Source organism: Borostomias antarcticus, assembly GCF_949987555.1.
Source record: "Borostomias antarcticus genome assembly, chromosome: 22".
Classification (NCBI taxonomy): domain Eukaryota; kingdom Metazoa; phylum Chordata; class Actinopteri; order Stomiiformes; family Stomiidae; genus Borostomias; species Borostomias antarcticus.
Genome location: NC_140255.1, coordinates 20724231 through 20740345, shown reverse-complemented (window position 1 = coordinate 20740345; position 16115 = coordinate 20724231). Strand labels below are relative to the sequence as shown.

The 16115-nt window shown below is 51.7% G+C and overlaps 1 protein-coding gene across 1 annotated transcript; it reads right to left on the bottom strand.

The window, feature by feature from the left end:
* Window positions 1-646: 646 nt before the first annotated feature.
* On the bottom strand, window positions 647-7903 carry taco1 (translational activator of mitochondrially encoded cytochrome c oxidase I). Its single transcript, XM_084456191.1, has 6 exons — window positions 7799-7903; window positions 7141-7466; window positions 6884-6990; window positions 5819-5952; window positions 5364-5526; window positions 647-1146 (listed from the first exon to the last, which is right to left on the bottom strand). The coding sequence occupies exons 2-6, from the start codon at window positions 7460-7462 to the stop codon at window positions 928-930; spliced, it is 945 nt and encodes a 314-aa protein (XP_084312317.1). The 5' UTR covers window positions 7463-7466; window positions 7799-7903; the 3' UTR covers window positions 647-927.
* Window positions 7904-16115: the final 8212 nt, after the last annotated feature.

Here is a 16115-nt window from a genome sequence, read left to right as displayed (position 1 = left end):
TCAAACTTAAAGGCAGAGTCCAACATCACACCAAGGTTTTTGACATGGGGTTTGAGATTGCCTTAGCCTTGCAAGACCATCCTGATGTTGCGAGCACGCAAATCAGTCAGGATAGTCTCGATAGACATTTTTTTTATCCTGATCGGAAAACGATATCGCACATCAGCGTTTATGACAATGAGGAGCGGTTGAAGTTAGCGCTGATAGACCTTTTGGGATTTTTATAAGATGGCTAATCCAATCACCTGCCAAGTATTTTTTAAAGTACCCGCCTTTTCCAGAAAGTTTCCAATGGATAGTTCCCAAATGGTTTATGTGAAGCAAACCATCTGGCAGATCAGGTTAAAATAGCCTCGGCTGTTGGAGATCAGTTTGGTGGAGTCAGGCTTGCTTTCATTCAGCTGCAGGAAGTGTTTTGCCATCCAACACTTGACATCCTCTAAGCAATCCATGATACTGTTTAGACTGCATCAGCCGTTTGGTTTCAACGGGAGATGAAGCTGTGTCATCTGCATAGCAATAGAAGGACATGTACTTTTGAATAATTTCACCAAGGGGAAGCATGTACAGTAAACGGGGAACAGAATGGGCTCGGTCACCAGAGTCCACACAGAGGAGCAGGTGACTGGACACATTCAACAAGGAAGAGTCTTCTATGACTGTTTATTAATTATGACCACAACAGACATTAGATACATTTGTGATGGACTTCCTTTATAAACTCTTTTTAGTTATTCTGTTAGTTATTTGTATATGCGTCCAACCTATTTATCCTCTATTATGTATTCTTATTCTGCATATTTTATTAACCCTACTCTCAATCTGCTGTGAAACAGAAATTTCCCTTCTGAAAGCAAATGCGGTGGTGGTGGTGGTGATGTCCTATTCCCAGACGGGCTGTAATGTGAGACGGCGGCCAGCTGTCCGTCAGAGTGTGGGGGGCGGGGCCTGGATGTTGTCCCAGACCCGGACCACGTCAGCGCAGTCGTTCAGGGCCTCCAGGAGGGAGGCGGCAGCCTCCAGCTGGTCTGGGAGCAGCGGCACCGGGGTGTGGCTCACGAACTCCAGGCCGGCCGACAGCGTCCGCACCTCCAGGTCCTCCAGCGCCGCCCTCACCTGCTTCAGCGTCGTCATGTCACACACAAACTGGAGAGAGAGAGAGAGAGAGAGAGAGAGAGAGAGAGAGCTGTCATGTCACACAAACTGGAGAGAGGGAGAGGACTAAACAGGATACTATCAAGAACAAGAACCTCGAAGAAAAAATCAATGAGAACAAATCAAAATTCAACAAAAAGGAAAGAAGATCAGAGAAGCATTGAACCTAGCCAGAACCTAAGCAAGAACATGGGCAAACTCACTAGCCAGTCAACTCTCTAGGTAGCACTGGACAGCTAGCAGACGAGGAGCTGAGAGGAACTGACAGGAAAAATAACTCCAATTCCATCCAAAAGCTGTGTGAATAAACCCTGATATAATAGGAACCATAACCAAGGACAGTACAGTTTATTCTTAGACCTGAATTTAAATAGGGGCAGGTTTAGCTTAGGCTAAGAGAAAATCTGTTAGCCTCTTCAAAGATCAGCATAGAGGCTCCAGTTCCAATTTGCATACTGCTGACAGAACAGCCAATGAGCTCAGAGGAGCCCATCCCCCACTCTGCAGCAGATGATGTGTGTGCCACTCTGCAGATGCACACCCAAATATGGAGTTCCGGGAGCCAATCCCTGTGCACTACCCCAGGGGTTCCCAAACCTTTCCATGCCAAGGACCCCCAAATAACTGTAACCTCTGGCTGCGGCCCCCTAGCCTGGCAACGCCATCCTGATGATGTGAGCTCACATTCTATTTCTCTCCGCATTTGCGAATAGCGAAGAGGGTCTGGTGATGCCAGGCTAGCGGTCCCCTATTACAAGATGGCAAAAATCCCAAACAAAAAAACTGGCATAGGCTATATAAGATGAGTTCTGTGGTCGTGCATTTTTTGTAACCGGTAAAGATAACGTGAGCTAGCTAGCACAAGCAGTTGTAGGCTGATGTTTTGAATTTTTGTCAGGCAGACGCATAGATTGGGCACGACTGAAAGGCATGGCCTCATTTCGATATGAATGGATTTTACAGTATTCAATTCATATTTTATTTTAAACCGATACAATATTATGAATTGAATTTTAATTGAAGTGGATTTTGATTATATATATATATATATTGCTTTTTCCCTTTTTTCTCCCTTCCAACTGGCCCCCCTGGTGCTCCCTGGCAGCCCCCCTGGGGCCCCGACCCCCACTTTGAAAACCACTGCACTACCCAACAGAGGCTACAAACCACAAGGCATGAAAACAGCTTCTGAAACAACAGCCAGAAATTCTCTTTGCGGACATGTACAGGCAAGGTAATCAGGATGGAGAGGTCTGTAACCTCATTTTCCACACGGACAAACCCCTGGCTTGGCACTCTGCCCAATCAGCCACTACTCCCATGTGAGGAAAGACAGAGGGTTTAGCCTCAGCTGGAGACTGCTGATAGGAGAGGACGAGGACACCTACATGACTACGGTTCTTCTCCATAAATCTGGAACAGTCGTGATTCAGGGTTACTTCCTCCAACGCCAGTGGGACTTCCAATCCATCAAGAAGAAAGTGGAGAAGGAAAGATCCTCTTCCAGTCCCACGGATAACCCACAAACCCAGAGTGAGTCAGCAAGCAGCCCAGACCAACACCTCCCCACAGAGCCGTCCACAGAGGTGAGCGACCCCATCACCACGGAACAGACCTAGGACTCCATCAAAGACCTGAGGGACAGGTTCTCCCTGCTGGAGGTGGGTGGTACAGCTCAGGGAGCAGGTGTGCTCTCTAACAACAACCAACAACAAGACAACGGAGCACACCAATGACAAAACGACAAAGGAAAGAGACAAAAGAGAAAGAGAGAACTACAAGAAGGACCTTACAGCACTTAGGACCGAGGTGACAGACTTACGGAAATGGAGAGAGAGAAATGAAGCAGAGATGATCACACTCAGAGGGGAGGTAAGAGGGCTTAAGGGACACCGAGACAACATCAGGAGTGAGCTAGCCAGCCGGATTGCACAGCTACAGAATAGTGAAAGGCTAGTCCAGAGCTTGACAGAGAAGCTGAACTCCACCAACCAGCACAAGTTTAGCACCACCGTCCGCTCCTCCTACTGCCCCCAGGCCGCCCAGAGCCAACCGACAGAGGGCAGAGATAGTCCTCCTCATAGACTCTAATGGGAAGTGGCTGGAAGAGAAGAGACTATTCCCCCAACACAGCGTGGTCAAGGTCTGGTGTCCCAACACTCAGCGGGCCATGGAGCTGCTGACAGAGGAGCAGCTTGGTTGTCCCAGCCACATCATCATGACCAACGACCTGAGAGCACAGCAGGAGAACGTGGCCACCTCACTCAGGGGAGTGGCAGAGAAGGCCTACAGCACCTTCCCCAGCACCCGCGTGGTCATCTCCACCCTGCTACAAAGAGCCGACATCCACCACGACACAATCAAGAAGATCAACGTCAGCCTGTCCCACGTCTGTGCCCTGAAGCCAAACGTGTGCCTGGCTACCCACCCCTCTCTGGGCCTGGACTGCCTCTATGACCATGTGCACCTGCATAGAGACACAGTCCCCATCTTTGCCCTGCGGGACGCCACCTTCCCCCCGAGAACCATCATCTCCCACCGGACCAGTGCAGCACACACCAGGCCCAGCGAGAGAAGACCCTCCACCAGACCTGGCCCCAGAGGACCCCTGCTGAGACACCCACCAAGACCAGAAGGACCCCCACCACACCACAGACGCCACCCTCCAGCTCATCTGCTTCACAGATGTTCCACAGTCTGGAGGATAAAAGCTAAACGCTGCCTCTGCATGTGTCTGAGTCCTGGGTGTGGTCAGATCAGTCCTGGGTGTGGGTGTGGTCAGATCAGTCCTGGGTGTGGTCAGATCAGTCCTGGGCGTGGTCAGATCAGTCCTGGGTCTGGGTGTGGTCAAGCCAGTCCTGGGCGTGGTCAGATCAGTCCTGGGTGTGGTCAGATCAGTCCAGGGTGTGGTCAGATCAGTCCTGGGTGTGGTTAGGCCAGTCCTGGGTGTGGTCAGGCCAGTCCTGGGCCTGGGTGTGGTCAGATCAGTCCTGGGTGTGGTCAGATCAGTCCTGGGCGTGGTCAGATCAGTCCTGGGTGTGGTCAGGCCAGTCCTGGGTGTGGTCAGATCAGTCCTGGGTCTGGGTGTGGTCAGGCCAGTCCTGGGTGTGGTTAGGCCAGTCCAGGGTGTGGTCAGATCAGTCCAGGGTGTGGTCAGGCCAGGCCTGGGCGTGGTCAGATCAGTCCTGGGTGTGGTCAGGCCAGTCCTGGGTGTGGTTAGGCCAGTCCTGGGTGTGGTCAGATCAGTCCTGGGTGTGGTCAGGCCAGTCCTGGGTGTGGTCAGGCCAGTCCTGGGCGTGGTCAGATCAGTCCTGGGCGTGGTCAGATCAGTCCTGGGTGTGGGTGTGGTCAGGCCAGTCCTGGGTGTGGTCAGATCAGTCCAGGGTGTGGTCAGGCCAGTCCTGGGCGTGGTCAGATCAGTCCTGGGCGTGGTCAGGCCAGTCCTGGGCGTGGTCAGATCAGTACCAGAGGACCAGAGGACTCTACAGGGCTCATACTGTACCTTGAAAGCATGTGTAATTGTGGTGTTCAGTATTGAAATTATTTAAAAACTAATCAGAGAATCTTAAAATCAGTTCTGAAACTCACAGGTAGTCAGGGCAAAGACTATAAAACGGGGGTTATTATGTCTGGTCCTGGTCAGTATCCTGCTGCTGCATCCTGGATGTTTTACAGCTGTCCAGTCTCATTCTTGGGTAGGCCAGACAGGAGAGCATCCTGGGCTAACCCTAACCCCAGTAATCAGGTCTGCCTCCTCCTCCTGCCTCCTAACCCTCACCCTATCAATAACACACCCAGGAAGATGACATTGGACACATTAAATTACACGTGTTGAGGGGCAGCTCCCCCCTGCGTGAGGGTCTCCACCAGCAGAGCTCCCTGTCCCACCTGTAATACAGGTCTCTACCAGCAGGGCTCCCTGTCCCACCTGTAATACAGGTCTCTACCAGCAGGGCTCCCTGTCCCACCTGTAATACAGGTCTCCACCAGCAGGGCTCCCTGTCCCACCTGTAATACAGGTCTCCACCAGCAGAGCTCCCTGTCCCACCTGTAATACAGGTCTCCACCAGCAGAGCTCCCTGTCCCACCTGTAATACAGGTCTCCACCAGCAGGGCTCCCTGTCCCACCTGTAATACAGGTCTCCACCAGCAGGGCTCCCTGTCCCACCTGTAATACGGGCTTCTACCAGCAGAGCTCCCTGTCCCACCTGTAATACGGGCTTGTCCTCCTCGTCCTCCGTCTCCTGCACGTCCTCCGCCCCCGCCTCGATGGCCAGCTCCAGCGCCCGGTCCGACGACACGCCCTCCCCCTGCGCCACCACCACCCCCTTCCTGTTGAAATTATGCCGAGCTCCGTCACACAGCGCCCCCCTGTGAACAGACAGAAGTACACATTACTCACAAACCAACACAGAAGTACACATTACTCACAAACCAACACAAAACCACACCTACAGTAAGAACTACAGTAACAAACCAACACAGAAGTACACATTATAAACAAATAACCAGGTCATACTGATGATATCCTCCTTAGCAGGTGAGACCCTCTTCATGATCAGCCCCTGGGCCCAGTCCCAGTTCTGACCTGTGTGTTCAGTTCTGACCTGTGTGTTCAGGGTGTTTGATTGATTTGGTGGCTGTGTGTGTGTTGAGTTCTGACCCGTGTTTGCTCAGCGTGTGCTTGATCTCGTGGTGGCTGCGGGTGTTGTTGTCTGTCAGAATCTGGATGAGCAGCAGGCATCCCCCAGGACCACGGGCCTCATAGGTGAACTGGGACCCCGACTTCACCTTCTCCTGCAACACAAGAACACAAGAACACACACCCTGACTCTCCTCCTCCTGCAACACAAGAACACAAGAACACACACCCTGACTCTCCTCCTTCTCCAACACAAGAACACACACCCTGACTCTCCTCCTCCTGCAACACAAGAACACAAGAACACACACCCTGACTCTGCTACAACACAAGAACACACACCCTGACTCTCCTCCTCCTGCAACACAAGAACACAAGAACACACACCCTGACTCTGCTACAACACAAGAACACACACCCTGACTCTCCTCCTCCTGCAACACAAGAACACACACCCTGACTCTCCTACAACACAAGAACACACACCCTGACTCTCCTCCTCCTGCAACACAAGAACACAAGAACACACACCCTGACTCTCCTACAACACAAGAACACAAGAACACACACCCTGACTCTCCTCCTCCTGCAACACAAGAACACAAGAACACACACCCTGACTCTGCTACAACACAAGAACACACACCCTGACTCTCCTCCTCCTTCAACACAAGAACACACACCCTGACTCTGCTACAACACAAGAACACACACCCTGACTCTGCTACAACACAAGAACACACACCCTGACTCTCCTACAACACAAGAACACACACCCTGACTCTCCTACAACACAAGAACACACACCCTGACTCTCCTACAACACAAGAACACACACCCTGACTCTCCTCCTCCTGCAACACAAGAACACACACCCTGACTCTCCTACAACACAAGCACACACACCCTGACTCTCCTTCAACACAAGAACACACACCCTGACTCTCCTACAACACAAGAACACACACCCTGACTCTCTTCTCCGTCTCCTAGACAACACATTACATTACATGTTTTTCATGACAGTCAAACTGCACTGTGCTACTCAAAAGACACCACAGATAGAGAAATGGTCTGTGAACTCACCGCTCCCTTGATGGCAGCTTCTATAGACGCCCTGGGCATGTTCTTGCCCCTGCACTGCTCCAACACATGGGCCAGATTCACGTTGAACTCCGGGTTCGACCCTCCCTCTGAATAAAATATACCGGGGGTTGAGATTACACACAACCAGCCATAAGCATCACTGACAGTCACATTGGTGGTAGATTTCAATAAACCTCCAGACAATCCCAGACTCACTGCAGAACAAGAGGGATACGTTTCTTTTAGGTGAAGCTCACCTCTCACAGCTATCCTTATCATTAAACCAAACTTGGCAAACATTCGACTTCTGGCTGCATCTTTAGGGCCTTTCACGTGTTTCACCTTGGACCACTTGTTATGACCCGCACACAAGCGAGGGCCCCAGTGTAGCGCTCTCCCGGGGGGGGCCCGCTGGGGGGGGGGGCAGGGTACCGGCGGGGAGGCCCGCTGGGAGGGGTGCCAGGGTACCGGGGGGGAGGCCCGCTGGGAGGGGTACCAGGGTACCGGCGGGGAGGTGGTGAAGACGAGCCTCCGGGGACACAGGTGCAGACACCCCCTTAACACCACTCCTCCTAACATCGCTCTGGAGTTGAAACATGGAAATAGCTGGCTAGGTACACTGACACACAGTCCTTACATGAACATAATGCAAAACACCTGGCCAAAAATACAAAACACCTGGCCAAAAATACAACTAGCACTGTCAACGCTTTGAGTATGAAAGAGTTCATTAGTACTACAGTAGCCTTGGTAGCCAGCTAGCTGTTAGCAAGGTGAGATTTCTAGCGTGGATAGCTGGCTGTCTAGCTAAATGGGAGAGACGACCTTCATGTTATCAATTATTAAATATGGTTAAGTAACGTATGTGCAAACATCACACATTGCATTGTGACTATACGTGTTCCATAAACTCACAGTGTTTCAGGGAACCATGCGTGCAGCTGGGTTAGGGTTATATTATACCTCCATGGTGCAGCTGGGTTAGGGTTATATTATACCTCCATGCGTGCAGCTGCCCTTCGAGGGGTGAAACTACTTCCTGAATCCTGAACCGGCTGCGACGTCGCAAGGTTACCTTTCAAAATAAAAGTCTTCGTCCTCTGTGGTCCTTTGCCACAAGAGGGAGACATAAATGACTAATTCATAAATGTCAAGTTAATGTCAAGCTCATAGTGGACTTAAATGATTAATGATGACTGCATATACACAATGTGGTTTGACAAAATGTTAATTCTTATTTCATGTATGAATGATATGTTATGCAATTGGATTATAGTAAAATTTATACCATGGCCTACTCTTTTCTCATTGGCCAGCAGACGTGCGTTAAAACCGTGTACACGCACACGTAGTTCGGCTGAAGTTTAATTACCATCTAAATCAATGCGCCGGCTTGACAGCAACCCAAATGAGCTCATCCCATAGCCTGCTGGACCATTGAGCTCATCCCATAGCCTGCTGTACCATTGAGCTCATCCCATAGCCTGCTGTACCATTGAGCTCATCCCATAGCCTGCTGTACCATTGAGCTCATCCCACAGCCTGCTGTACCATTGAGCTCATCCCATAGCCTGCTGTACCATTGAGCTCATCCCATAGCCTGCTGGACCATTGAGCTCATCCCATAGCCTGCTGGACCATTGAGCTCATCCCATAGCCTGCTGTACCATTGAGCTCATCCCACAGCCTGCTGTACCATTGAGCTCATCCCATAGCCTGCTGTACCATTGAGCTCATCCCACAGCCTGCTGTACCATTGAGCTCATCCCATAGCCTGCTGTACCATTGAGCTCATCCCATAGCCTGCTGTACCATTGAGCTCATCGCATAGCCTGCTGTACCATTGAGCTCATCCCATAGCCTGCTGTACCATTGAGCTCATCCCATAGCTGCTGGACCATTGCTAGCCATGAACGAAGTGTTGGATGCTGCATATTTGCTGTGCAACGCATCCATTGTCCAGTTGTCAAATCTATTTGCCAACAAACTCTTTATGATAGCCAGACACCTCACTGTCCCCAAATCAAAAACTGTTTTTCCACTTTGTGTTATAACATGGTGGTGCACGTTAGTGGTGTGTTATAACGTGGTGGTGCACGTTAGTGGTGTGTTATAACGTGGTGGTGCACGTTAGTGGTGAAGTAGCCAGATATGATTTTACAACGTCAGTCTAAGAGTTGCAGTAAAAGAGGCCAGATACCGGTCTCCGCCTTGTTTATTCATTTACAGTATATACGGCATCCAAATATATCACAGTGTGAAGAGGCCATTGCTGGATTCTAATACCCTGTTGCTTCACATAATGATACGACACATCCCATCCTCGCAAATCAACTCGCAATGAATGTAAGATACGACTGACAGTGATATACCACGACATGAAAACAATACTTTTGGAGTTGAGGACAATCTGGCTATCATACATAGTTTGTTGGCAACTAGGTTTGACAGCTGGACGATTTATATGTTGCACAGCAAATATGCAGTAGCCTACACCTCGCTCATTGCTATTTTATATTTTATTTTATTTTATTTTATTTTATTTTATTTTATTTTATTTTATTTTATTTTATTTTATTTTATTTTATTTTATTTTATTTTATTTTATTTTATTTTATTTTATTTTATTTTATTTTATTTTATTTTATTTTATTTTATTTTATTTTATTTTATTTTATTTTATTTTATTTTATTTTAATCATCATCATCATCATCATCATCATCATCATCATCATCTTCATCCGCTTATCCAGGGTCGGGTCGCGGAGGCAGCAGCTCCAGCAGGGGGCCCCAGACATCCCTTTCCCTAGCAGCATCAACCAGCTCTGCCTGGGGAATCTTTAGCCGCTCACAGGCCAGTGCGGAGATGTAGTCCCGCCACCTAGTCCTGGGTCTACCCCGCGGCCTCCTCCCAGCCGGACACGCCTGGAACACCTCCCTAGGGAGGCGCCCAGGAGGCATCCTCACTAGATGCCCGAACCACCTCAACTGGCTCCTTTCGACGCAAAGGAGCAGCGGCTCTACTCCGAGTCTCTCCCGGATGACTGAACTTCTCACCCGATCTCTCAGGGAGACCCCAGCCACCCTCCGGAGAAAACTCATTTCGGCCGCTTGTATCCGTGATCTCGTTCTTTCGGTCATGACCCATCCTTCATGACCATAGGTGAGGGTGGGGACGAAGATAGACCGGTAGATCGAGAGCTTTGCCTTTTGGCTCAGCTCTCTTTTCGTCACAACAGTGCGGTATAGCGACTGCAGAACCGCACCAGCTGCTCCGATTCTCCGGCCAAACTCCCTCTCCATGGTTCCCTCACTCGTGAACAAGACCCCCAGATACTTGAACTCCTTCACTTGGGGTAAGGACTCATTTCCTACTCGGAGCGGACAGGCCACCGGTTTCCTGCTGAGAACCATGGCCTCAGATTTAGAAGTGCTTATTCTCATCCCAGCCGCTTCACACTCAGTTGCGAACCTATCCAGAGAGTGCTGGAGGTCGCAGGCAGCTGATGCCATCAGGACCACATCATCTGCAAAAAGCAGTGACGTGATCCCCAGCTCACCGAACTGCAAACCCACCTCCCCCCGGCTACGCCTCGATATCCTGTCCATGAAAATCACAAACAGGATTGGTGACAAAGCGCAGCCCTGGCGGAGGCCAACACCCACCGGAAAGGCAGACGACTTACTGCCGAGGACCCGGACACAGCTCTCGCTCTGGGTGTACAGGGATTGGATGGCCCTAAGTAGGGACCCCCTCACCCCATACTCCCGCATAACCCTCCACAAGACCTCTCGGGGGACCCGGTCGTAAGCCTTCTCCAAGTCCACAAAACACATGTAGACAGGTTGGGCAAACTCCCAAGCCCCCTCCAAGATCCTTGCGAGAGTGAAGAGCTGGTCGGTAGTTCCACGACCAGGACGAAATCCGCATTGTTCCTCTTCGATCTGAGGTTCGACTATCGGCCGGACCCTCCTTTCCAGCACCTTGGAGTAAACTTTCCCTGGGAGGCTGAGTAATGTGATGCCTCTATAATTCGCACACACCCTCTGGTCCCCTTTTTTGAATATTGGGACCACCACCCCAGTCTGCCACTCCTTCGGCACTGACCCAGACTTCCACGCAATGTTACAGAGGCGTGTCAACCAAGACAGCCCCTCTACACCCAGAGCCTTCAGCATTTCTGGACGGATCTCATCAGTCCCTGGGGCTCTGCCACTGTGGAGTTGTTTGACTACCTCAGTGACCTCCTCCAAGGACATTGACGACCCCCCATCATCTTCCGGCTCTGCCTCGATCGTAGAGGGTGGATTAGTCGGGTTCAGGAGTTCCTCAAAGTGCTCCTTCCAACGCTCAACAACCTCCTCAGTTGAGGTCAGCAGTGTCCCCTCCTTGCTGTATACAGCTTGGATGGTCCCCCGCTTTCCCTTCCTGAGGTGTCTGATGGTCTTCCAGAAACACTTTGGTGCCGACCGAAAGTCCTTCTCCATGGTTTCTCCGAACTCCTCCCACACCCGCTGCTTTGCCTTGGTCACGGCCGAAGCCGCAGCCCTCCGGGCCAGTCGATACCCTGCAACTGTTTCTGGGGTCTCCCGGGCTAACATAACCCGGAAGGCCTCCTTCTTCAGTCGGACGGCTTCCCTCACCACCGCTGTCCACCACGGTGTCCGAGGGTTACCGCCCCTTGAGGTACCTATGGCCCTCAGGCCACAGCTCCCAGCCGCAGCTTCAGCAATGGAGGCTTTGAACACCGACCACTCATGCTCGATGTCCCCAACCTCCACAGGGATGCCTGAGAAGCTCCACCGGAGGTGGCAATTGAAATCTCTCCGGACAGGCTCTTCCTCCAGACGTTCCCAGTTCACCCTCACTACACGCTTGGGTTTTCCAGGTCTGTCCAGAAGTTTCCCCCGCCATCGAAACCAGCTCACCACCAGATGGTGATCAGTGGACAGCTCTGCCCCTCTCTTTACCCGAGTGTCCAAAACGCATGGCCTCAGATCAGATGATACGATAACGAAATCGATCATCGACCTTCGGCCTAAGGTGTTCTGATGCCAGGTGTACTTGTGGGCATCCTTGTGTTCGAACATGGTGTTTGTTATGGACAAACCGTGACTAGCACAGAAGTCCAACAACAAAACACCACTCGGGTTCAGATCGTGGTGGCCATGCCTCCCAATCATGCCCCTCCAAGTTTCTCCATCATTGCCTACGTGTGCATTGAAGTCCCCCAGTAGGACACTGGAGTCCCCTGCAGGAGCCCCCAAAAGGACTCCACTCAGGGTCTGCAGGAAGGCTGAGTACTCTGAACTGCTGTTCGGTGCATAAGCACAAACCACAGTCAGAGTCCCCCCCCCAACAGTCCTAAGGCGCAGGGAGGCGACCCTCTCGTCCACTGGGGTGAACTCCAGCACAGAGGCGCTCAGCTGGGGGCTAGCTAGTATAGCCACACCTGCCTTACGCCTCATACCGTGAGCAACTCCGGAGAAGAACAGGGTCCAACCCCTATCCAGGAGTTTGGTTCCGGCGCCGGTGCTGTGCGTCAGGGTTTTTGCCTGTAACCCCAGGTAGGGGGGCTAGGTGGTACTACCACTTGCCCAAGGTGGACCCCCAGACTAGTGGAGGGAAGGAGGCGTCTTACTTCTCCATTCTAGTTTTGCAACTAGCCACTGCCGCATTATTTTATTTTATTTTATTTTATTTTATTTTATTTTATTTTATTTTATTTTATTTTATTTTATTTTATTTTATTTTATTTTATTTTATTTTATTTTATTTTATTTTATTTTATTTTATTTTATTTTATTTTATTTTATTTTATTTTATTTTATTTTATTTTATTTTATTTTATTTTATTTTATTTTATTTTATTTTATTTTATTTTATTTTATTTTATTTTATTTTATTTTATTTTATTTTAATCAGGACAGTGCATATTGATGAACGTGTACAATATGTAAATATGCCAGATTGGAGCCGGGAGGCTAGTTTCCATCTGGAGGCCATTAGGCAGGTTGATGTTACAAAACAAAGTTACAAGAGGTACAGAGGCAGTTAAACATATATAAAACACAGACACAGTACAATATATAAAACATAGAAAAATGGCATGCTGTTAGAAGTGTTCACATTTTTGGTGGGCTCTAAGCCACACCTTTAGATGCCCCTTAAAGGTGGCAAGAGTGGGGCAATCCCTTATGATTAAGGGGAGGCTGTTCCAGATTGCGGACCCCTTATAAGATAGAACATTCTGGCTGAAAGGTTTTTCTAAAGGTAATCTCACAGTCAGTCCCCATTTGCAACGGCTCTTGTGAGCCGAGTTAGGTTGGTGGTGGATCTGTATTTGATGAACTCATTCAAAGGGGGTGGCGCTAGACCGTGAAGCACTTTGTAGATCAAGCACACAGAGGAGAAGTAACTGAAATTTTCAAAGCTTAGCATGTTGTATTTTGCTAAAATGTTGCAGTGGTAACGAGTAAAAGTTTTTCTGTCCAGAATCTTTAAAGCTTTTTGGTATAGGAGTTCAACTGGTTTCAATGTTGTTGCACCTGACATAGACCAACTGGTTATACAGTCACTCACATGTGATAGGATCATAGACCAACTGGTTATACAGTCACTCACATGTGATAGGATCATAGACCAACTGGTTATACAGTCACTCAGATGTGATAGGATCATAGACCAACTGGTTATACAGTCACTCACATGTGATAGGATCATAGACCAACTGGTTATACAGTAGCTCAGATGTGATAGGATCATAGACCAACTGGTTATACAGTAGCTCAGATGTGATAGGATCATAGACCAACTGGTTATACAGTCACTCACATGTGATAGGATCATAGACCAACTGGTTATACAGTAGCTCAGATGTGATAGGATCATAGACCAACTGGTTATACAGTAGCTCAGATGTGATAGGATCATAGACCAACTGGTTATACAGTAGCTCAGATGTGATAGGATCATAGACCAACTGGTTATACAGTAGCTCAGATGTGATAGAATCATAGAGTGTAGAAACATCAGGGCAGCTGCATCAGAAAGAGAACCCCTCATTTGCTTGAAATTATAAAGATGGAATTTTACTTTTTTTGACAACATTTTCACTAGCAATATCAGGTAGCTACAGTCATAGATATATGGGTACAGTAGGCTATGGAATTAGCTAGTTTGGGTTGCTAGATTCATTGTTTGGTTGCTAGGTCATATCCAGAGGGGAGAGAGAGCAGCTACAGCACAAAGAGGGGGGAGAGCACCGGAGGGGAGAGAGAGCAGCTACAGCACAAAGAGGGGGGAGAGCACCGGAGGGGAGAGAGAGCAGCTACAGCACAAAGAGGGGGGAGAGCACCGGAGGGGAGAGAGTTAAATGAGGTCATAGGTACAGAGATCAATAGAGCTCAGGAACAGCCCATTACTCACAGCCCTCCCTCCCTCACCTCCCTCCCTCCCTCCCTCCCTCACAGCCCTCCCTCCCTCACCTCCCTCCCTCCCTCACCTCCCTCCCTCACAGCCCTCCCTCCCTCACCTCCCTCCCTCCCTCCCTCACCTCCCTCCCTCACCTCCCTCCCTCACAGCCCTCTCTCACCTCCCTCCCTCCCTCACCTCCCTCCCTCCCTCACTCACCTCCCTCACCTCCCTCCCTCCCTCACCTCCCTCCCTCACAGCCCTCTCTCACCTCCCTCCCTCCCTCACCTCCCTCACCTCCCTCACCTCCCTCCCTCCCTCCCTCCCTCACAGCCCTCCCTCCCTCACAGCCCTCCCTCCCTCACCTCCCTCCCTCACCTCCCTCCCTCCCTCACCTCCCTCACCTCCCTCCCTCCCTCACCTCCCTCCCTCCCTCACCTCCCTCCCTCACAGCCCTCTCTCACCTCCCTCCCTCCCTCACCTCCCTCACCTCCCTCCCTCCCTCACCTCCCTCACCTCCCTCACCTCCCTCCCTCCCTCCCTCCCTCACAGCCCTCCCTCCCTCACCTCCCTCCCTCACCTCCCTCCCTCCCTCACCTCCCTCACCTCCCTCCCTCCCTCCCTCCCTCACAGCCCTCCCTCACCTCCCTCCCTCCCTCACCTCCCTCACCTCCCTCCCTCCCTCCCTCACAGCCCTCCCTCACCTCCCTCACCTCCCTCACCTCCCTCCCTCACAGCCCTCCCTCCCTCACCTCCCTCCCTCCCTCACCTCCCTCACCTCCCTCACCTCCCTCCCTCACCTCCCTCCCTCACAGCCCTCCCTCACCTCCCTCACCTCCCTCACGTCCTTCCCTCCCTCCCTCACAGCCCTCCCTCACCTCCCTCCCTCCCTCCCTCCCTCACCTCCCTCCCTCACAGCCCTCCCTCCCTCCCTCCCTCCCTCACCTCCCTCCCTCCCTCACAGCCCTCCCTCACCTCCCTCCCTCCCTCCCTCACAGCCCTCCCTCACCTCCCTCCCTCACAGGCCTACCTCCCTCCCTCCATCCCTCCCTCCCTCCCTCCCTCACAGCCCTCCCTCACCTCCCTCCCTCCCTCCCTCCCTCCCTCACAGCCCTACCTCCCTCCCTCCCTCCCTCCCTCCTTCACAGCCCTACCTCCCTCACCTCCCTCCCTCACCTCCCTCCCTCACAGCCCTCCCTCACAGCCCTCCCTCCCTCACCTCCCTCCCTCCCTCACAGCCCTCCCTCACCTCCCTCAACTCCCTCCCTCCCTCACCTCCTTCACTCCCTCACAGCCCTCCCTCCCCTCCCTCCCTCCCTCCCTCACCTCCCTCACCTCCCTCACCTCCCTCACAGCCCTCCCTCACCTCCCTCCCTCCCTCCCTTCCTCCCTCACCTCCCTCCCTCCCTCCCTCCCTCACAGCCCTCCCTCCTTCCCTCCCTCACAGCCCTCCCTCCTTCCCTCCCTCACAGCCCTCCCTCCCTCCCTCCCTCACCTCCCTCACAGCCCTCCCTCCCGCCCTCCCTTCCTCCCTCACAGCCCTCCCTCCCTTCCTCCCTCACCTCCCTCCCTCCCTCCCTCCCTCACCTCCCTCACAGCCCTCCCTCCTTCCCTCCCTCACAGCCCTCCCGCCCTCCCTTCCTCCCTCACAGCCCTCCCTCCCTCCCCTCATAGCCCTCCCTCCCTCCCCTCACAGCCCTCCCTCCCTCCCCTCATAGCCCACCCTTCACAGTCCACAGAGCTGCAGGAGAGGTGGTCTCTCCCCTCCTCCCCCCTCCTCCTCCCCCGGTAAGCCCACCTCCTCCAGTGAACACTTGA

What these genes read in the sequence shown, in the direction of transcription:
- taco1 (XM_084456191.1), bottom strand. Translation starts at nt 7,462, where the DNA reads ATGTTAGGAGGAGTGGTGTTAAGGGGGTGTCTGCACCTGTGTCCCCGG. An exon ending in AAGCTGCCATCAAGGGAGCG is followed by an intron (nt 5,953 to 6,883) that starts GTGAGTTCACAG and finishes CTTGTGTTGCAG; the next exon opens with GAGAAGGTGAAGTCGGGGTC. An exon ending in CACACGCTGAGCAAACACGG is followed by an intron (nt 5,527 to 5,818) that starts GTCAGAACTCAA and finishes GTCTGTTCACAG; the next exon opens with GGGGGCGCTGTGTGACGGAG.